Genomic DNA, 23878 nt, shown 5'->3' on the forward strand with positions numbered 1-23878 from the left:
TTACCTTTACTAGGAGTCTGGGTTATTTTAAACAAGTTCAAAATAAAGGCCAGTAAAGTCATGGACAACAATTATGTGAAGGGGTCCCAAGAGAAACCAGAATATTTAGGGTTATGCTCCCTGAACCCTTTGAGGCAAGTACTGGGGAAGCCAGAGTCTTCTCCTGAGACCAGTGGGAGTGCTCTAAGTTTAGGAACCACATATTCCTTAAAGTATTTTACACGTAGGGTTAACTTGCATTAGTTCAACAAACTACTAAATGGCTACTGAACCCAAAACACTAGTGCTGTGGTTCAAAGGAGCAGTATTTCTCAGTGTCTCTTGAAGGCAGGAGCCTGTAACAAAAGAGATGCTATATAAAGACATGGTCCCTGTCCTTGCCTTCCAAGAGGGGAGGGAGAAAGGATCAGATGAGCAGACTTGTGAGCCTCCAGCCCTCTCTGCAACTCCACAGTCAGTCATCACTGAAACCAGGGGGTGGATGGAGAGAGACCTCTACTAAGGCAGCGGCACACCCATGTCTTCCTGAGAAGCAGGCAGGGTGGGCTGTTGGCAGTCCCTGAAATGAGGACTGATGTCAGCTGATAAGAACCTGAATGGTAACCAGATCCCCAAGGAACCAGTAGAGGGACACCTGGGTGGCTCGGTCGGTTGAGCATCTGACTTGGCTCAAGTCATGATCTCACAGTTTGGGAGTTTGAGTCACACATCGGGCTCTCTGCCATCCACAAAGAGCCCACTTTGGATCCTTTGCCTCTCTCTCTCTCTCTCTCTCTCTCTCAAAAATGCATAAACATTAAAAAAGAAAAAGAACTAGTAGAGACTGTGGCCCCCGGGGGAAAGGGTGATGTGTTAACACTGGCCAGGAGCACTCCTGATGCAGTGAGGCAGTGGGCACAGTAGGCTGGCTTTGAAAGTCCAGCAGGAAATGAAGGTAATGTGAAATGAAAGGTAACCGAGGAGGTAACATTGGCCCACATGAACTCTTCACGTGAAGAGAAAGCGAGGAAGAGACCAGCAGCCAGTATTAGACAAAGCAAGAAATTAGCTGAAAGCACTCTGCGTGTAGAATGCTTTGTGAAGGTCAGGGAGGTGGGAAGGTGGGAGAAGGTGCCCAGAAAAGGAAAGGAACAATGAGAAGGAAAGAAGCCCAAAGTATGAAGAAGCCCAGAGTCCAGAAACAGGAAAGACTGAACCAAATAGGAAGGGTGGAGAGAAAAAGAGCTGGGAAGAAAGAAAAGAGTTTGAGGCATTAAGTCCTCACTGATGACCGGTCTCCAACTGAAAATGCGACCAGACACTCCTAACACCACGTGGCATGGGATCAGAATTGGCCACAGGACCCCGAGAGGCCTAGGGACATAGGAAAGGAAAGGAAGATGAGGAGACAGAGTCAGAGAAGGGATTCCTTCCAGGGCTGAACTAAGGAATAATTGTTAATATAATGCATAAACTAAGGAATAACTGTTATATGATAGTATAAATACCTTAGTTTTCCCTTATTTTTAAAATGAATAAAATATATTAAGGGACAAAGTAGTGATTTCTAGGCAGAGGAAGGCAATTAGCGTTTAGCAAGCATCAGATACAATGTATGTGTTATTTTCTAGAATCCCTAAATAAAGCTTACAAGAAATGTAGTATTCCTGTTTATCAAATGTGGAAATAGCCCCTTTGTGACCCTTGAGATCCTGCTCAGGATCACAAAGCAAGCAAGTGGTAAATCTGAATTCAATCAACTCTGGCTTAAAAGCTTTGGCTCTTTCTACTTTATGGGGAATCACAATGAATCACTTTACTCTTTAAAATCACTTCATTACATTTTTGGCATCAAAAGATGATGATGCCACCCATGCTTCCTGGTATTGGAATATGGCAACATGGCAGCATGGTACGGTGGAGAGATGCTAAGCCTTGGGGTCAAACAGACCCAGATTCAATTTACAGCTTTCTTCTGTGATCTTAGGCAACAGACCTATCCCTTTTGAGCCCCAGTTGCCTCGTTAATAAAATGGAGATGATAAAACCAATCCGCTAATGCCACTGTAAGCCTTGAATGTAACAATTTATTAAAATGTAAAATGGCATCATGACTTGGTGCAACTTCATCTGGTGGACAAGGTGCCACTCCAAGATTGCCTTTTGTGCCTCAACACAACAGTGATGAGAAGGCAAGAAATAGAAAGCTTTTAACTAGAAGCACGTTGGACTCCCCAATTGCTACCTGCCTCCCACGGGGTAAATAAATCATATACTGGAAAAGCAAGACACATGAAACACTGTTCTTGATGCTAACAATCCAACTTTTTAAAGGCAGGCTGATGTTACGGGGTACACGATGTCCTGTAATTGAGCGTAATTGTGTTTTCTATTCTTGTCTGGTAAAGCTGACCTTTGATTCGATTTAGTTCAAGTAATATTTCAACATAGCAGTACAGCACTGCATCCACCTGATTACAGCCTTGCTGGGGCCAGGCTGCTACCCTGGATGGAAACTAGCGCCCTGGGCTCTGGGACACAGCCTGGCCATGACAGCTCTGGGAAAACGTTCTCGTGTTAGATTGGAAAGATTTCAAAATATGAAACCCAAGGCCCCAGATCAGGACTTTTGACAAGTGCATGCAGAACGTGAATTGCAATCACGCAAAGATTTCAAGAAATTTCCAGTCTGATGACATATGTGTCAACATATGTCATCAGATCTCCCAACAACATGACTCACGGGGGTGAGGGGGGGCGCACAAAGGGACAGAAAGCAAAGTTTGGGGCTGTAGCCTCAGCTTCAGTGGCTGTCCAAATGGTTCAGGCAGGGAAGGAGAAATGACGGTGAGTCACGGGATGTTCTTTGTAGATGGGCCTTGGGAAACATTCCACCCATGCCTGTTCCCCATGAAGCCGGGAAGTGGAGGAAGTCTGACACTTCTCTCAGAAGCCCTCTTGTCTCCTTGTTGATCCAGGCCCATCCACGCCCAGTATCCTGTGACCTTGGGAAAGTTTCTGGCTCCCCTGGGCTGCTCTCTTTAGGATGCAGTAATGGCAGAGTATGAACGACTGAAGTTCCAGCCCCTTTCCTCCCCTTGCCAGATATGCTTCTTTGCATAAGTTACTTAGCCTCTCTGAACTTCAGCTCCTTCTTGCACATAACGAGGAACAAAATTCCTAATCTCACATGATGATTGTGAAAATGCAGTGAACTAAAGTCTAAGCCTGGTGCCTCGTAGGTGCCAAGCACTGCACTGAATGCTTTACCCATATTAGCTGATTCGTATCTCCATTTTGAGGAAACTGAGCCAGAGCTGTTATGGGATTATCCAAGGTCACAGAGCAGATAATCAGAAGAGCCAGGATTTGGAGACCAAGTCAGCCTGGCTGCCCAGTGTTCTCTTAGTGCTAAATTATACTGCCCAGCGGGTTTTTATAAAATGACGATTTTATATCTTCTCCGTCAACTCCCTGCAACAGCCAACTACCTTGCCATGTGACCAAAGCCCACCCTGCCTTCTGGGGGATCCTGTCTTCTTGACTTTCAAAGATCAAAGCAGAATCAAAGGTCCACATAGTGAGTTCTCAGCATTACCAGTAAATCCAACAGTAAGAAAGTTATGGCCTTTTTCCTTAAGTAAAATCCAGCATAACCCTCAGGACTTACAAAAGTCTTACAGAGCCACACGAGAAAGTCCAACAAACCAGATCTGTACCATGAATATACAGAAAATAATAGCCATGCCACTGACATACAAAAATCTAGCTGAAGGGATGGAGAAGCTAAAGACACAAGTCAAGATGTTGGGATGCATGCATTGCTGCCCTGACCGCCCCCCTCCTCTTTCCAACCCTTGATCTCAATGATGCGGCATGTCCTCCAAAGGGACATCTCCAGCCCAGTGACAAAATGCCCAAAGTTCTTCCTTGTCCTTTCCTGGAAAAGTTTTCATAAGCTTCAGAGGGCTCTACATTCTAGACAGAAGGCATTGCAGAAGTCTCTGAATCGGGGGCCACAGGAGGCCTGTACTGGGAGATGCTGAGACGGTACCCCAGGCCATAGAAAGAGCCATGTAGGCTCTACCCAACTTCAGGGAGCATACTTCTCAGAGGAGTACCACTCACGTGGACTCTGGTGTACATGACATCCACAGAAATGTGTAACTTGCCAGCCCTACATACATCTTGAAAGCCATCTCTCAACTGTCCCACCTACTGGCCTGGCCTAATTCATGAAGCAGGTCCAGAAAATAATCTTCTGAAGTCCCACAGAGTACCTACTGAGCTTTTCTGTTAAAGAGCATTATGGTGGCTGTAATGTGAGACTGGGCTTGACACCTGGAGAGCTAAGATCTTGGCAAAGGATGGAAGTTGCTGAATCCCTTAGGCAGGGGAGACTGGGGCATCCAGCCACCACAGAACCTACCCACAGCCTTGTCCATCTGGCCAGGCCATAGCAGATAAAGAGAGAGAACCTCCACAGTACCTCCACAGGTACAGGAATTGTCCTGGAGCAGCATGAGCAATGGTGAGGCTGAGGGAGAAGTCATGGGATATGGCAGTGGACAAGAGCCTAGCTAACTGTGAAAATAGAGGAGTTGGGAACTTCTTATAGGGGATATGAGGATGGTCCACTCAGGAGGGCAAGAAACCTCAGCCCCAGGATGTGCATTTCCCAACTTCCAGCCAAGCAGGAAGTCCTGATCCTGTATATGGAACAAAGTCAAGAGGAGCCTGGCCTCACGGTGCCATCTAGAGATGAAGGAGAGTCAATAGTGAACATTCCGGCATTGGGGCAAAGATGATGCCTGAGCAGAAATGTTCAGCAGGAAGCTGGCTAGTAAGCCTGGTGGGTAGGACTAAGCAACGCATTTAAATAGCTGAAAGGGAAATAAGCAGTAAAGACAGAACAGAGCAAACATCTTCTCCAGACCAATCCTGATCTGAGCAGCACCAGCCCCACTGGGGAGGCCTTGGCTCTGGCCAATGTACTAGTCACCCCATCTGAACATGGCAGATTCACCAAAGAGGGGCAGGTGGACTGGAGTGGTGACAGAGCCTGAGGGCAGGCACCAAGGAGGAGGTTGAGGAAGGTGGCAGTTCTTCCTGCCCCCCCAGAGCCTCTGACAAGAGCAGATGCAGGTTTGTGAGGCCTGAAGCTGACACACTTTGGGGGGGGACTCTCTTTATGAAAAATAATATTTTTTTAAAAATCCTACTTTGACAATTTTTTATTGCTAAGACTCCTACCAAGTCCTTGACAGGGGGCTAGAAAGTGAAACTTCTTTAGCTTCTCAGTAAATCTACTTCCAGTCTCCCAGGTTCATGGGAGCACTTCCTGTAAAGTTCTGGAAGGTAAACCTTGTGGAAAAAAGAGACCCGAAACTGTCTTAAGAACTTCTGTCATTATTATTTACAGCCCAGTTGACTTGGGTTCACATAAGGGAATCAACTTGAAAATCACATGTGCTGGGATTTTACACTTTCCAAAGTACTCTCACTTGACCCTCAAAATACTCTGTGAAGGAGAAAAGGCAGGTATTTTCTCTCACTTTTATTCTCCAAAGGTACACTGATGGCTTGCCATGTGTCTGCTACTGTGCTAATACGTGGGGGAGAGTCATGAACAAGGCCCAGTCCTGCCCTCAAGAACTACAGTCTAGGGAATAGTCCACATCACTGGGTACTCCCAGGTGATCCCCCTATCCAAGTACTGACCAAGTTTCTAAGATGAAATATTTTCAGGCTGTTTTGCCAAAGTCCCAATTTCAAGGCAAGGAAAGGTGAGGCCCAGAGAGGTCGAACAAATTGGTGAAGCCAAAGAGTCAGCCAGGAGCAGAAGGGGAAATGAACCAAATCAGATTTATTGTGTGTCAACTATGTGCTGTGCCTCCACCATTGGCCATCCACAGATGTCATCTGATTTGATGCTCAATGACCCTTGGGGTAGCTAATCTCTATGTTCTAGGTAAACGGAGGGTCAGAGATAATCTAAATATGCCCAACATTCACAGGTAACGAAGGGTAGAATCTGAATTTGTTCCCCAAACAAATCTTAATCCAAAGCCCCAAACTCTTTCTCTTACACCAGCATTTTCCAATTTTCCATCATTTACAAACTGCTCTCACAAGTTTTACCATATGCACATAAAACTATGTATTCTTTAAATTAATTTTCTCTAGTTTACATCCTTCTATGCAATAATCCCCATGAAGTTGCAATTTGATATGGGTTAAAATTAAAAGTTGTCATCTGTCTGCCATTGAAATAATCTCAGATACTACACAAAAGTCATCGAGAGAAACACTAATCTTTGCCAGTCTGCATCTCACAGAGACAGAATATAAATCTGTCATTTCTTGTAGAGTTCCTGAGAATTGGTTCAATTTTTATATTTCCATTGGGTTGCAGTCATGATACGGACTTAGGAAGGATGAATGTTCCTCATATGGACTCCCAAACATTAATTTAACCACTGCTTACCCTGTGTGGTTATAGGTTTAGGAAGAAAATAATAAAATGTCCAACAAGTTCCAGTGATGAGGAAACAGGGTGGGGACCCTCTGTAAGGCTTCCTACATGGGTTTCTCATTAGGATGGTTTCAAGAATAATTAGACTTGTCTATGATTTAATTCTGAAAATTAGAGGCCTTTTCAGTTGAAAGATTATTGGAACAGCACAAGAAAGAGAATTCTGTAGAAAGAGAATTTCATGGAGCAGCACACATTTAGCTGTGTTCCATTCCTAGATTAACCTGGTGGCTATGCAAACTTGGAAAAGTTCCTCCCCCTTCTAAGTCAGATTATTTTCTGGAAGTTCCATATGAACAGGGGCCATATTTTTTTTGTACATCTCTGTGTCCCAGCACTTAGAACAGTGGTTGGTACATACTACGTTCAATAAATATTGGCTGAATGATTGAATCAGTCAACCCATTTATCTATAAATGAACTAAAAGACCTCTAAGGTCTAATCCAATAAGTAGAAGTGAAATCACACTCTCTAGCCCAGGAAACCATGGGAATAGGAGGTAGTATCTGAGTAGAGACCCCCATAAACACAAATTATCTGTGGATAGTTCAATGAATCTAGCAGATACAAGCTGAAGTAAATAACAAGTCCTTCAATTAGATCACAGGAGCAGGAGTCCAGCACAGACGACACCATAGGCTGGTGAATCCCTAAGAGCCTGAGCGATAGTGTCCAAAGGGGCTATTAGTCTCCAGTGGACTGATCCAAACCTCAAGCCTTGGTTTATAGTTATTAATGTCTTGGATGAGAACAAAGAGAGCTATTTATCAAATTCCTACATGACAGGCAACAGTAAGAAGCAGCAAATGTACACATGGCAAAATCAGAATCTAAAATGGTTTGGCTAGGACAAAATGACATAGGGAATTAAAAAATGTAAAATAAAAAAGAGACAGATTATTTTCCCTCTCGGTTCAAAAGACCAACAGCATGATTAAGAAATGGAGAACAAGTAATTTGCAATACTGTGTATTTAAAAGACTGTAATTTTGGTTGATTGCACATGGAACAGAACTCAACAGTGTGACGTGGATGCCAAAAAGTCTAATGCAATCTCATATTGCATTAACAGAAATATAGCTGCTCAGAACAAGGGAGGCAAAAATCCCCTTCTACTCTGCGCTGGAATACTGCTGTGATTTCTGATCAACTTCAAGGAGGGCATACACACACTGAAACACAACCAAAGGAGAGGCAGAAATAGGAGCGGAAAAAACAATCCAGAAGAGGAATGAAGGACATTTAGCCTCGAAAAAAAATCAAAGACTTCAGGAAGAAACGGGGAAAAAAAACACAAGAGCTGTCTTTAAATATTTCAAGGGAAATGGAATTAGCCCCACTGTCTGGAAGGTATAGTGGGAGTAGTGAATATTTTCTGCTAATTAGAGCTATCAATACCCAAAGTGAGCTGCCATGTGAGAGGTAGGTCCCATTCAGGAAGTAGGTGTGGAGCAGAGAAGGTTGATGAGGGCAAGACTCCAGACCAAGGGTCTGTCCAATCCCGCCAATGGCAGGATAAGAGGGCTAACTAAGCCCATCATACTGTGAGTAGGGCTCTCAGTGCAGATAAACACAGGGCTCTCAGTCAGGATGTACGTGGACATACCCCAGGCTCGGATTCTCTGAAATCTACAGTGCTATTCGAATTTGGCAAAAAGTTACTGATTTCGCCTAGGAAGAAACGCCATCCCTGTGCATTTCCCTCCATTCTGAGGCCCAGGTCAGGAATGCAAGCCAGGCAAAGAAAGGTGGAAACAATTTAAGTAGCTGCAGCACAGAAAAAGGAATGGACCAGTGAATGGAGAGATGGGTAACAAGCACTGGCATGATATAATCAAAATCACAGGAAACCCTCTCTCTTCAGAGCTTTGCACAGAACGTTTTTTGGACATAGGTTTGTCTTCTCTTCTCCACCCTAATTCATGTCTCCAGCTGCTCAAAAAGAAAAATGGTTCTGTATCTAACGAAGCTTCCACTAAGATCTGAAACTCTGCTTAACAACTCAGCCCCATCAGTAAGTCTGTTTCTCCAGCCATGAAGTTGAAAGGCAGAAGAGAGAGGCCAGGTGCTCAGAAATGCCTCACTGACACCTACGAGTAACACTGGCTCCCAGTTATTACACATCTACTACTGTGCCAGACACTGTGTTAGGTTTGACATTTTATGTTGCAAGCTACCCGTTATTTTATAGCTGGAGAAATCAAGGCTCAGAGGGGTTTTAAGTGGTTTGCCCAAGATGTCACCACTTCAAAATAATGCTAGCTCATATTCACAAAGTGTTTTCTATGTGCCAGGTGCTGTTTTCAAGCAATCACATGTTATTCCCCACAACAATCCTACGAGATAAGTTCTCCTATTGTCCCCATTTTACAGAGGAGGAGAGTGGCCTAAAAGGGCCTAAGTGACTTATTTACAAAGTCACAAAGCTGCAAAATAATATATCCTACACTGTCTCTCTGTAGTAGGAGAAATAACCCTAGCTATCCTCCGGTCCACCAGACAGGGACCCTCCAGATCAGAAAGGACTGAGACTTTGGTGGCTGTGACTACGATTGGTGCTGGGACAGACACATGTGTGCAGGGTTAGGGGCCTACAGGGCAAGAGGATGGCCAGGCCACACAGCACGGAGTGGTCAGCCAGGAACCCCTCGCAGCCGACCCAGGCGGCTCAGCACAGCCACGCCTCTCTTGAGGGGAAGCAACACCTGCTCCATGCCACCCACACACGACTCCGTGTGTGTCATCAGTTCCCACACTGCTCACTGCCTCTTCTCTTGCCCAGCGAAAGCATGGTTCTGTCTTCCCAAGAAAACGCTCCAAGGCTGGTTGAAATTCTAGCACTTTACACCATTTCTTCTTTTGCCAAGTGGGTCACAAACTGGGAGGCTTTTCAGCAGAAGCTGACCCTCCCCAGCCCTCCCAAAACACCAAACTCAGTACAAAGTACTGTCTCGGATGGAGCAGTGGCAACAAGTGGCCCATGATGGGGAGTAATAACGTATGACCAACATTGTTTAGAACCACAGGGTGATGATAGAAAGCAGACCGACTCTCGGTTGGCTTCATTATTGCTTTGCAACTGTCTACAGACTGTGTGCACTGAGACTGCCTGCACTCGGGAGACCGCTACCCCCGCACCCCCCCCCCCCCCCCCCCCCCCGCCCCTTGGCCGGCCACTGCCTGCCTGGAAGGCTGCTCCGTGACTCTGACTCGTGCAGCCGATCCCTGACGCAGCAAACCACCTGCTCCTCAGACACTTCCTCAGTGGCAGGCGAGAAACTACCCAGGCACTCATCAGATCGCAGATAAAGACCACTCTTTAAAATCAGACTTCAAATGCCCATCAGACTAAACCGAATGACCAGGGGGAAGATGAGCTGCATTTCCCTTTTAGAAATAAAGGCTTAACTTTCACCTATCCATACCAAGCTGCAACTCTAACCGCTCTTATACGCATGTAATTATCCCCTGTCTATAAATGTGCCCATTTGCAGCAACCATACGCGCAACCCCAAAAAAATGAACTTGGCAGCAACCTGCACCCCCCAACTGTCCTAATGCTGGGCCTGTGCCATTCCTCTCTGGGGATTTTTCCTCTGTCCCCAGGAGGAGGCCAGCAAATTCACAGTCGGCCTCGTTTCTTCTCAAACACCTCCTGCAGAGAGGTCTTATGGCCCAGCCACTGAGGAAGAAAGCTCCCCAGGAAAGAGCTAAAAGGAACAAGTGCCAGGCCATCCGGGCTGCCATCTCACCCCCGTGCAGGTCAATTTCCAATTATGAACCAACACACAGAAGGCTTTGTGCTTACTTGAGTTGTAATTCTCAATCTGCTGTAATGTCCTTAGAACTTGGTGCATGTCCTTCATGCTGGTATCTTTCTGACTGTATAAAAGAAGCCGCTGAGCATCTGAGAACAGGCGAGACACACTGTAGGAGGTGCAAGAAAAGAAGAAAAGCCCCAGTTAGACCAGCTGCCACTCTGGCTTGAGGAAAGTACCTGCCAGGAAAGCATGCCCCAGCCTGGCTGCCAGGTCTCCTGTGGGCCAGCTCCGGTCCCCTCCTACCACTTCCCACCCCAGCTCCATGAATACCCCGTGCTCCCGCCCACCTGGCACAATCCTTTGCCCTACACGCTCTTCCGTGTGTGCACACAACCAAATCTTATCACCCTGCAAGGCCCAGCCCATGTGCCTCCTCTCCAGGAAGCCCTCCCTTACACACACACACACACACACACACACACACACACACACACATATCCAGGGCCAACTTATCCATGAGACACAGTAGACACAGTGCCTATGGCCCAGAATATTCTTAGGGGTCCACAAAATTCTTTCATTTCTTTTAAAATCAGAATAAAAAATGAAATTCAGAAATTCAAATGAATATATATGATGATGAATTCAACCTAGATTATATTCATTTTTTTTACCAACAGTTATAAAAGGGGGTCCATGAAAGCTACAAAGCCTGAGGTCCATGAACACTGTAATGTGGCCCTGCCTGCCCCAACTGCTGCTTCCTCAGAACTGTCCTAATACATCTCGTAGAGTCCTTTGTCCGCTCCAACTCATGCCACGGTTCTGTGCATTCCAAGAATCTTCAATCTTCAATCTTCCTCACTTCGCAAACACTTATCAAGTCCATACTATGTCCAATATTGAAGCCGGGAGCCAGGGATACAAGAGCAAAGGAAGCAACATCCTGGCTGTCAGGGAGCTCATACCCGGGGAAGAGAAAGACCTGCAGACATAGGGACACTGCAGTATGACAGGGCAGTGACAGAGTAAGAGCGGATCTGGAAGCAGAGGACCAAATTCTCTGATCCTTAGCCATGAGCTCCTTGAGGGCAGGCCCCCTCCCATGCTCACCTCCGCACCACCTCCCCCAGCTCCGAGAGCAGCCATTTCAGATGCACAAGAAGTTTTGCTAAATGAGTAGGATAATTAATGGACAGAACTCTGCTATGTCTCCCCTTCCCTACTTATTGACCAGTTTCTAGAAATATGGCCCCCAACCACATGACTCTTAGCTACATACTGTTACTCCTAAAATGCACCAAAGTAAGGTCCCCATAGTCTTAAATCCTGGTGGCAATCCTCCCAGCCCTCATTCTTCAAACCTTTACAAAAGCAACTTCACTCAAATTCAACCATTCAAAATTCTCTGGAGGTTGAGAAAGGAAGACAAAGTATTAACTGACAAGTTTGGAAAGAAAACCTGATATAGTACTTACATGGATTTGTTAAAGTTTCCAACAACTCCAGGGGCCTCACCAGGAGTCGGATAACGGAAACAAGGGTTATTGGCATTACAGATAATCCCCTGAACCCAAGGAAGCGTTCCTGCAGAGGGCATGGCTTTGTTTGGAAAGTGGCCTATGAAATCAAGAAGAAAAACACAAAGAGAAACATTAATTCTTGAAGTGATTCCGGGACTTGATAGGAACCTTTATCTCTTTTGGTTCCACCCATATATTGCTTCATCCCAATTCTGTCTGTCCCATTACCCACATCACAGAGACCAGCCACCTCTGGACACATCCTACCCTGAGTCAGAAACTTGGCATCAGATAGTAGTTCTTAATCTACTTGACATCACCTGGGGAATGGGATTCAAGGCCCCAGTCCTGGGGAAGTGACGACAGTAGTAGAGGAAGACCATATACAAAAAGTGCCTGATGTGTAGCAAGCACTTGGCCATCATTATTCGACCTTCCACCTCCTGCCTTACCTTTCGGAGATGTGGAGGGGCCCTGGGAATGACCTTATTAGCCAGTTCCTTCATGCTCTAAGGAAACCACAGCCAGATGAAGTGTCAGGTGAAGAATGCTCAAGGAGACAGTGGGCAGGACTAGGAGTGGAACCCACATGTCCGTGATCCCGATCCATGTTCCTTCCCTTATTCCTGAGGTACTGTCCTCTGCTGGCCAAACACCTCAGTTTCTCCTCCTCTGCCAGCTCACAAGCTCCTCAAAGGCACCTAATAACCATGCTGACTTGGGATCAGATATCATCTGTGAAGCTATATTTGTTGTCATTGCTGTTCTGTCGCTTATCAAAACACTGAGCCCCATCCCATAGGTCACCCCTTCACTCTTCTTTCCCTTCATTATGGAGGCACTTCTTACAAACAGCATGACTGGGGAGTCTGGGACTGGTCCCATGTGTCAAAGGCACAGATCGTGTGAGGTTGTCAGCTACAGGTGCCCCTTACGAGGATCAAGATAAATGAATCCTGGAACCAGGAGCTTTTAACGTGAGAACCAAGCATGTGTGGTTTGGACAGAAAGGCCATGGCTCCAGCTTTCATCATATTCTCTGTATTATCTGTGATCCTAAAAGAGTTAATGGCCATTAAAAACAATGGCTCAAAGCACCTGAGTAGCTCAGTCAGCTAAGTGTCCAACTCTTGATTTTGGCTCAGGTTATGATTTCAGGGTCGTGGGATTAAGCCCTACATCAGGCTCTGCACAGACAGCTCGGATTGTGCTTGAGATTTTCTCTCCCCCTCTATGTCCCTGCCCTGAATGCACACACATCTCTCTCTCTCCAAAAATAAATAAATAAACATTAAAAAAAAAAAAAAAACAGTGGCTCTAGGTGATGAAGAACTATGTAGCTTTACAGATTTTGAGGTTAGACTAACTGGGTTTCACATCTAGTCCCCAAAACTTGCTAAGTAGCAACTTCAGCCAAGTCACCGAACTCCTACCTCGGTTTCCTGATCTGTAAAATGGTGATAAAAATACAATCTACTTCACAGAGCTGTGGTGAGTATTGCATGCATTCTTACAGGCAAAGCATGTATCAGAGCGCCTGGCACAGGGTAAAGGCTCAATGAGTGAGCCTGTCAGGATTACTGAGGCACTGTGGTTGTGCACCTACAAGAGTACTCACTCTGCTACTGTCCAGCCAGGAACAGCCTCTCCACCTCACAGCTACCACCATCCTCCAAAGCAGGAATCCTGTTTTACTCATCTTACTCTTTTCATACAAATGTGCTAACAAAGTCTACCCAGAAGGTAAACTATAACCAGGAGTTTGCTACCCTTTGCAATTTCAATATTGGGGTCCTTCTTCCTTTTTCTTCCATCCATAGTCCAACCAGAGAGGCAACATCGAAAGCAAGGATGTGACAAGATCTGATCACTGTGGCCAACCTCTACAGGGACTCTGGCCTGTTGAACATTTACTCAGTTAACCTCCTTATCTCCCTGTTAATAGTTCAAGGAAAACCAAACAAGGTCCCTTGCCTAAGTCAGCTGCTCTTCATGCAGATGAAATTTATGTAACCCAACCAAATGCTCGAAGAATCAAGGGATTCTCCTCTTTAACCTCCTGGAGATACTTGGCACCAAAGACAGGGTAATGTTGGTCCATGCAACACAGGGCAATGGAAGGCGAAGTTATTTTAGACTGATCCTTGTGGAGTAAAGCAAAGACCCTTTCCTATAGGTTGTATCCCCCAATGTGGGGGGGGGGGGGGACAGGATGGGGACTTGGCACTGGGTATACAGGAGGACAATCAAATAGCATAATGGACTCCCAGGGCCCACAGAAGTGATTACGACCTTAATGGCTCTTGACCAAATCGGGGAAGATTTATGGGGAACAGTTATACACCAATCCTTTATTCCCAGAGAAAGACACTTCTGCAAGCTTTATCTGAGCTCTCTGTTCTTCTGGCTATGTCCCTAGAAGGTGGTGAGAGCAGGAGGTAAGGTTGCAAGAAGTACACAAAGGGGGATTAAAGTCTCACCTGCCTTCTGTAAGAATAGGAACTTCACATTTCTGAGAATCTATAGTCTACATCCAGAGGGCTCTGGGTTAAGATTTCACAACTTGTCCAAGAGCACAATCTCAGCAAGTAGTGTAGCAAGGATCCAAACAAACCCCAATTTGTCTGATGCCAAGGTCTGCGTGATTTCTACTACACCATCTTGCCTGTTTGTGATCATTCCTGAGAGATTATAGCCTAGCAGATGAAAAAGCGGAGTTTTCCCTAAAATGTGTACTTCAGTGAAGCTTAGGGTAATGATTCAATAAAATCAAACATGCATTCATTCACTAAACTTCAGGGCACCAAAAGAAAAAGCAGAATTACCTCCCTGGCCCACAAATTGAGCGTAGATTTCATTTTATGCTCTTTTCTTTTTTGGTGAGATCAGAAAAATGACATTTGGTAGAATGTTCTTGAGGTTTTGTGGGTTTCATGTTTTTGTTTTTTTAACTTCAATAGGTATAATATGCGCTAGCAAATTAGCAGGTAAATAACTGTCATTATGTGCTGTGAGACGGATGGGACCAGACCAAGAACACAATTAAAAGGTGACCCTAACCCCATCTCTTCCCAGAGGAACAGTATCCTGCAAGCCTGTAGAGCTGACAGGATGTGAGTGGAGCTGGTTAATGGTAGGAAAAGTCATGGAAGCAATGGAACAAAGATCCCAGTTAAACCTCCCACATAAATATTGACCCTTTAGACGGGGGCATTTCTGCAGTCAGTCCATCCAGCACGCCTAGCCAGGAGACAAAGACGGTGATTGCAGAACAACACAACAACCACAAGGGGTAGGTGCTGTCATTCTCTTAGGTACAGAGAGGCTAAGTCACTTGCCCCAGGTGATATGCCTAGTATTGAAACCAGGATTCAAACCCAAGTAACTTGACATCTAGAGCTTGTGTTCTTAGCCATTGCTATATTTTCTACGCTGTTTTAAAGGCCACCATCCAAACACATGATTGGGAGTCTGATGATCTGATCTTAATTTCACCTGTTACTTATGGGATATGTGACCTTGGGCAAGTCCCTGCACTTCTTGGAGCCTCAATTTACTTACCAAGAAATTAAAGCAATAGATAACAATGAGGAGTCTATCATACAAGGTTGTTATGACAATCACACAAAAGAATATTAGTCAATCTGAGCAGTTCTATATAAATGCTGCTTAAAATTATATGTTTCCATGATTTGCAAATTGTGCAGTAAAGACGTAATGCATATGAAAAAAACTGCCAGGGTCCAGATGACAGTTGAGTTAAGGCACTGCCCCAGGAGGCTTTTTTAATCACCACTTTCTGACTTATGGGTAAGGTTATTTTACTTTCATGATCTAAAATGGATGAAACAGATGTTGGCTATTATTATAATTACTGTTATCACCATTCGCTAAGACTGAAAATGGTTTCCTGAGTTCACGCCTTATCAAAAAATTAGAAGCTTTTCTGTTCCAAATCATGTGTGGTATTTCCTAAAGATAGCATCTTGGGACAGGTCAAATGTAGCCTGTGTCCACTACCTGGATTTCGCTTGCCAGGGGAGTCTCAGGCAGGATGCTCGGATACTTACATTCATGTTGTTCATAGGGTGGGTAGCTCAGCCGAACAGAGATCAGGATCAGGAAGATAAATAGGGGCCAGGCCACTTCCAGCAACAGCTGACACTGAGGGGGGAAACAAGACAGAGTGCTGTGAATTTAAAAAATAACATGGATGCCTAATGCTCTTTGGCTTTGGGAAATCCACAGCAAAGTTAATTAAACAACTGATCAAATCTCCAGCCTCTCCTACCACTCTCCAGGCTTTAACAACACTGAATTGTCTACAGTTCTCATGTTGTAACCTATTACTCCATACCTCTGTGTTCTCCTCAAGAAAGGAAAATCTTCCTATCCTGCTTCATCTGGTTCACTACTTACTATTCGTTCTTCAAGACAGACTTATTCAGGCATCATTTCCTTTACTAAAATCTCAGACTGAGCTTAGAAGCCCTTCTCCTATAATAGTAACTGGTGCATATTCCTCCCAGAGCCTTTTCCTCCAGCCCCTGAAATCATCTATCACTGGCCTCCTCACCACAATATGAGCACCCCCTGAAGGCAAACACTCCTGTCAGCTTTGCATTCCCAGCCCTGGGACAGTGTCAGGTAGGTAAGGACCATTTGTTGAAAGGAGAAAGCCAGGCAGCCTGCTGTGCTAAACACACCATCTCTGCTCCTTTGTATGCACACAAAGTTGTCCCCCATTGGGCTGAGAAAGGTCTCCAAAGCACAATGGAAAATCACACAGAGTTCCATATTGAACTGTGTGCCTCCAGGACTGGAAAGCTGGGAAAAGTGCAAAGTTCTTCTTCCCCATCCATCAAGGTCTGGGTACCATCTTCTCCAGTGGGTTAGATCAGTAAACTTACAAGTAAGCATGATCCACTGGTGAAAACAATATGGTGTCTCTAAAGGAAAACCCTGCCTCAGTGAGTTACCAGGGGATAAATAAGTCTAGAGACAGTATGGAAATCATTAGACATGATTCAACTGAACTGGGGGTGCTCACGCAAAGACTCTCACCTCTTTTATTCCCTTCATTTCTAGAATCTAACGTTCTAATTAGGATGAACACCAAAGAGCCCAGAAGAGTCACAGGGCCTTGTGGTTAAGAGTAATTACAACTGTGGCTGCAGAGCCATAAAGCCAAGAGAACACTGACCTAAAATCCTCCCTTCTTTTTTTAAACAGATTTTTTTTTCTTGATCTTTAAGTACATATATTTTCATTGTGAAAAATTTGAAATTAAAAAAATCAAGGGGGTGCCTGGGTGGCTCAGTCAGTTGAGCATCTGACTCATGATTTTGGCTCAGGTCATGATCCCAGAGTCATAAGATGAAGCCTAGCACAGGGCTCCACGCTGGGCATGGAACCTGCTTGGGATGCTTTCTCTCTTCCTCACCCTTCACCCCTACTCCATTCATACTCGCTCTCTCTCTCTCTCTCTCTCTCTCTCAAAAAAAAAATCCAGAAAAGTAGAAAAAAGTAAACACAAATCACCCTTAATCCTACTTCCCAAAGATAATCCCTAGTAAACTGAGCTAACAAAGGCTTTCTGTTAATATTTTTTGCCATTTCTATGTATACATGAATATTTTTCTCTACAAAACTGACATTATACAGCATATTTTATATTTATAAAGCAATTTTATATTTTGCTTTTTTATTTAACATCATAATGGAAGTCTTCTATGACATAAAATATTCTCTTAAAATATGGATCTTAATGGCCACTTTGATATTCCATACTGTGAACACATCATAATTAATAAAACCTCTCTGTTCCTGCTGTCATTTGTTGTTGGATTTTGGTATTTTAAATAACACATTTTTAATTTCCAGAGACCTTTGTTATGGTTACCTACTAAACTCTTTTTAAATCTTCTTTTTGGAAGGAAATACAAAGATGATAACAGTGGCTATCTTGGGGTGATAAGAACATGGGTGACTTTTCAAAATACTTTTCAGTGCTGGGGCTGGGGCTCAGTTGGTTGAATGTCCGACTCTTGATGTCAGCTGGGGTCATGATCTCATGGTTCGGGGTCATGATCTCAAGGTTTGTGGGGTCAAGCCCTACATCAGGCTGTGCCCTGACAGCATGGAGCCTGCTTGGGATTCTTTCTCTCCCTCTCTCTCTGCCCCTCCCCTGCACGTGCACACTAGCATACCATCTCTTTCTCTCTCCAAATAAAGTTTAAAAACATAAAATTTTTTTCCATTTTAAAAATAAAAAACTATCCTGTGTTTCCTAAATTTTCCATAATGTATATGTATTACTTCTCAAATGGAACAAAAATCCACTGTTACCATATATCCATAAAGAATAATTTACACTATTTGATAGCACACTAAGGGGGAAAGAAAAGACAAATGAGTCTTTTGGAAGAAAGCACATGTCAGTGTGGGGTCTCCAAGACCGAAGATGGGGCTAATCTTCCTAGTATTTCTCTAAATAATCCCAAAGAAGCAACACACATTGAAATCTCCAAGATTTCAAATGACATTCACTCTCTTCTACCATCAAAGTTGAAAGCCCCCCCTTGGAGTTCCCCAGGTACTCAGTGCCTTCATCAGAACATGGCACAGGAGGGACCCTATTTAAAAAAGAGTTTCTCCCCCACTATCACTTTCTTCTCACTAAGCCTGCCACCAAGAAAGACCTAAAAAATGTTCATTGAGTAAGAGAATGAACTGATGTTTATAAAATAATACAGATGAAAATACAAATCAGTTTGAGCCCTCTGGAAAAGCAATATGAGTATCCCCTTTCACCAAGTAATATTCCTACAAATTCACCCTACAGAACTAAATTTAAAATATCAAAAAGCTGTACACATGAAGTTATTCAGCCACTGAAGCATTGCAATTACAAAATACTGGAAACAACTTAGCTGCACAGCAATGGGAAATGATTAAATTATGGTACATCTACTGGACAATATATTGTGCAGTCACCACATCTATGAAACACAGACACTATTAAACATACAATAGTAAGTGAAAAAAAGCAGAGCACAAACTTGTATGTTTTACAAGCTTATAGCTAAATAAAATCATTCACAAATATCAACAGGAATAAAACTTTTTAAAAATGGCATAACTGTGGGGGCGCCTGGGGGGCTCAGTCGGTTAAGCGTCCGACTTCAGCTCAGGTCATGATCTCGCGGTCCATGAGTTCGAGCCCCGCGTCGGGCTCTGGGCTGATGGCTCAGAGCCTGGAGCCTGCTTCCGATTCTGTGTCTCCCTCTCTCTCTGCCCCTTCCCCATTCATGCTCTGTCTCTCTCTGTCCCAAAAATAAATAAACGGTAAAAAAAAAAAATTAAAAAAAAAAATGGCATAACTGTGAATGAACTCAAAAAATAATGAACTCAGAAAAAAACAAAAACAAAAATAAGTGAAGAGTATGAGTAAGATAAACAGTGGTCATCACCCTTGGTGCTCTGAAGCTACCATCTGTATATTTAGGATAAACAGTAGCTACCATTTATTTATTTAGAGTCCAGTACATAGTAAGCACATTACATATGGATGATCTCTTTTCTTTCTCCAAACAACCTTGTGATGTAGGAACCATTAATGTCCCCATTTTATATGTGGCAAAAATATATATAAGTAGGGGAAAAGGAAGAGTAAGTCATAGAGACAAAGGCAGAATTGAGATTAACTGCTAGTTCTGCCCAACTATAGAGGCCAAATGACATTGACACAGCAGTGGCCCAGGTGGGAAGTGACCCCATTCAGTGGCATGGTCACAAAACATCAACTAGTTCCACGGAGGTATAATGAACTCATGGTCTATAGATTTTTAACAGTTACAGCCAATGGTGAACATGTACTATATACCAGGGATTTTTATACATCTCATCTCTAATATTTAATTCTCATAATGACTCTGTGAGACAGGTTGAATCATTACCATGAAACTAAGGTTTGAAGAAGTTATCACCTGTAGCCTGGTAAGAGAGTGCACCAGCACTTGAACCCAGTTCTACTGATCCCCATTTGCTATTGTCCCCACTTTACAGTTGAGGACATGGAGGCTTATAGTTAATAAATAAACATCCAAATGTTGGCAATAGGATATGAACTTATCAAATAAAAGCTGTATTGATGAATTACCTTAAAATTAACAGCAATCTGCCATGGTAGATTGGGGCCAAAAGATCCCCCTCTTACTAACTTGCTAATTTATAATATTTCTTTACCTATGAGACACATATTTTAAAGCATTCCTCTCAGAATTGCTTCGAAATTTAAGAAGATAATGGATATAAAAGTATTTCAAAACTAGAAAATGCAGGCTACATATCGAGAATCATTATTACAAATATGAAGATTATTTGGAAATAAGAGAAGATATACACAAAATTACATCAAATGAAAGAAGAAAACAGAACATAAAATGGTACATACACATGTAATGATTACAATGGTCTCCTTGGGCTACGGTCACTCAAGTCCCTTCAGGGCCAAGGACTACACGATCTGATTCCCATCATCATGACCCATCCACTTCAGGGACTTCTTCTGGACATAAAATAAAATTCAACTGCCCTTCCCCAACTCCAAGGCCAGGCATGATCTGGCCCTGCCAATCCCCAACTCATCCCCCTAGCCGGTTTTCATTCCCTCCACCAGTGCCACTGGCTTCTCTGTTCCTTGACTTGGGAACATGCGTTAGGCCCATAGCCTTCACACCACATGTCTCTCTACCTGGAATATGATGTTGCCCCTAATCTCTGAGCTCCTGATCTTCTCCAACTTGAACTTCAGGGCTCTCAGCTTAAATGTCATAACTTTCCATTCTACATTAAGTCCCTTTCCAAGGCCTGGTAGAATCTAACATAGTGCCAAAGTCTGTCTGATTTATTTTCTTCCTAACACCTATCACAGTTTGTTATTATATTTTTACTTCTGTGATGTGTTTTGTACCTGCTTCGCTCGCTGAACTGTCAGCTCCGCGAGGGCCAGATCACATCTGTCTGCTCCACCACTACACCCGGTCCACTGTCCCATATGTAGTGGATGTTCAGTCAATATTTATCCCAATGAAACAATAAATGGCTACGTGTTCTAACTTTCTTCATCCCATACAAGACGAAACTAAAACTCAAGAGAAACGACTTTCCCTTAGCCATTGAGGCATATGGTGGCCAAGCTGGAATTAGAACAGAATGAGAATTAAATAAAAATTAGAATTATTATCCGGATTTGAACCGTCACTGCCAGGCCAGGAACAAGGATGAGGAAGAAATGTATCAGCTGAAACTGGAAGTGGAGAGGGAATGTGGAAAGTTTTCATCTACCCTGGAAAATTCTCTAATGGCTCTTAAATGAGGAGTTTTAATTTCTATTTATTTGATAGTTTATTCCTTATCGTTAACCAAAGTCCAAATACCTATACTCTCTGCGACAATTAGAATTACCTATCTTCCCAGGCACATGACTAATCATTTCTAATAGAGAAAATTAATAGCAAAAGCAAAAAAGAAAGGCCAGATGGCCACAGTGTCCCATCTGTTCCATGGGACCTTGGCCTCTGGCTCAGCCTAAAACCAGATGAGGATCCTGAGAGCCCTGAAGCCCCTCGCCCTTCCGGTCCCAAGCCCTGTTTGTACTGAATGACTGCCACCCACACAAGTTAACCGTTACTTTGGACCCAAACTGAGCTTTGCACTCAACTTTCGCAACTCTCGGTGTATTCTTTGCCCAACAGAAACAACGGAAAGCTAACCCTGGTTGATGGCTGTTGTGAGGGGACAATGGGGGCACAAAGAGGTCCCCAGGATTCATTAGCAAACAAGGACAGAGAGGGAAAGGGCAAATGTTGCCTTTCCACAGGGCTATTCTGGGGTGTACTGTTCAGCCCCCAGTTTTTACATATTCTTCCCAGCAGCAGAACACAAGGCCCCTATAGCAGGGGAGCCTCCTAGAGACCTGCAAACTAATGGCCCATTTAATACATTTACTACTCCTTCAGTAACCACTTATTAAGCATATCTCAGGTACCAGGCTCTGAAGCTAAGTGTGTATTTCTAGAATCTGAGAAAATGGGAAACAAGCAATGATATCCCACACATTGTGGGCAAGAACAATCATGGAGCTTCTTTCCCTGCCCAGTAGGCAGTGGGTTCTGACTATGTGAGCTAACGAAGAGAAACCAAAACCCTGGACAGGTCCCCATGTCTCAACAATATCATCCAGAAATCCAAGCCAGGTGGATTGGGAAGTAGCTACCAGTCAGCACTTAAGATCCATGGGCATTAAACCCTTAGTGCAGATAAAGCAAAACCAGCCGGGGGAAGAAAAAAAAAAAAAAAAAAAAAAAAGCCTGTAGGGACACCTGGAAACTGGTTCCGGAGCTACTTCCGTGACTGATCCACTCTGGACCCCTGCCCCCCAGCCTGGAATCCCAGATCCATCAACTGTACTAGGGGCAGCCCAGATCTCTCCAGCTCTGACAACCTAAGCATCTATAACCTGGAATAAACTGCCTTTTTTTTTTTTTTTCAGCTTCAGGAAAATACATTTCCTTGAGCTCTCAGGAAGGGAAGTAAGGACAAGCTAGCAGGCTTGTGGTGTACCATCCAGAAAAGTCCTTTTGTGTCAGATGCTGTATCTTTACTTCCGCCAGCAAAAACTCTGCCAGAAGGCTACAAATTGCCTTTGACTAAGCCTGCCTATCTCCCTAATCTTAACTCTTTTTAAATCCACAAGCAGTACTAAACCAGAAGTGACAAGCTCAAGACCAGAAGAGGCTGGCCCAGTCTGAATGGCCCAATCCCATGTCTTGTTCCAAGACCCCAAGCTCCTGATTCCTTGGTTGAGCTTGGGGAAATCCCTCCTCTGCTTTGCATCTCAGTGTTCTCATCTGTGAAATGAGAGGTCTGGACTGGACTACCTTGAGCCCTGCTTTCATTGCTAAGATGATACAATTCTTTCCACCACTCAGTGGTTAATGGATATGCTATGGCAAAGACAGTTTCCCATCATGTGCGCTGCTGCCATCAGGATGAGAAGAGGAGGGGACCTGGAGCACACAATGGTTAAGAAGTGAGGATAAGTGATGAACAGATAGGACTTGGAAATACCAGGACTTGAAATTTCCCAGGAAATACCTAGGAAAAGCCATGAGAAACAGAAGCAAAGGTGAGGAAAAGGTCAGAAACTTCAAGTTTTTGAGACTGAAAACAAAAAATAATGATGCTGCTGAGAAGCAATCTGACAGTGATTTAGAGTACCAGCTCTGGAGTCAGATTATCTAGACTCGAAACCTACATGCACTCCTGAGTAGCAGCGTGGATGGACTTCAGACAGATTACTTAGACTCTCTCTGAACTTCAAGTACCCCAGCTACGACACAAGGAGATAACAGTACTTCATGGGGTCCGAAAGAATTAATCTAATTAATAATGGAAGCTCATCCTAGGCTTTTGCTTTTATTATATTATATAATAACACATTATATCTTACTATTACTATTATCATCAATCAAGACAGACAGGATACATAGATTCTAGTTTCTACTCTCTGACTAGTGACCTTAGGATTTAGGTCCCCACTTGTAACATGAGGGGGAAAAAATAATAATAAAATATAACATAACATAACATAACATAACATAAAATAAAATAAAATAAAAATAAATCAGTGATTCTCAGACTAGTACATATATTCATGAGGGATTAAATAGGAGTTCTCTGTGAGGATTTTAAACATGTTGTGTTTTCATTTCAATGGTCATCTAAACAAATTCAAATAAACATATCTGAACCTGGGGCATCTGGGTGGCTCAGTCGGTTAAGCGTCCAACTTTGGCTCAAGTCATGATCTCACGGTTCGTGAGTTTGAGCCCCGCGTCCAGCTCTGTGCTGACAGCTCGGGGCCTGGAGTCTGCTTCAGATTCTGTGTCTCCCTCTCTCTCTGCCTCTCCCTTGCTCATGTTCCGTCTCTCTCTCTCTCAAAAATAAAATAAACACTGAAAAAATTTTTTAAAAAAAATCTGAATCTTCTGAATGCCCACTTTATAACTACTTC

The 23878-nt window shown here is 43.8% G+C and overlaps 1 protein-coding gene across 3 annotated transcripts in view; it reads right to left on the reverse strand.

The window, feature by feature from the left end:
- The window catches only part of ABCA1 (ATP binding cassette subfamily A member 1), a 132473-nt gene that overhangs the window by 85741 nt on the left and 22854 nt on the right, over positions 1-23878 (reverse strand). For all 3 annotated transcript variants that reach the window (XM_049635500.1, XM_049635481.1, XM_049635490.1), the window contains exons 3-5: positions 15870-15963; positions 11755-11896; positions 10324-10442 (exon numbers count right to left, since the gene is read on the reverse strand). In XM_049635500.1, the coding sequence (XP_049491457.1) occupies positions 10324-10442; positions 11755-11896; positions 15870-15963 (355 nt within the window). The remainder of the gene's footprint in view (positions 1-10323; positions 10443-11754; positions 11897-15869; positions 15964-23878) is intronic.

Source organism: Panthera uncia, chromosome D4, assembly GCF_023721935.1.
Source record: "Panthera uncia isolate 11264 chromosome D4, Puncia_PCG_1.0, whole genome shotgun sequence".
NCBI classification, from domain to species: Eukaryota; Metazoa; Chordata; class Mammalia; order Carnivora; family Felidae; genus Panthera; species Panthera uncia.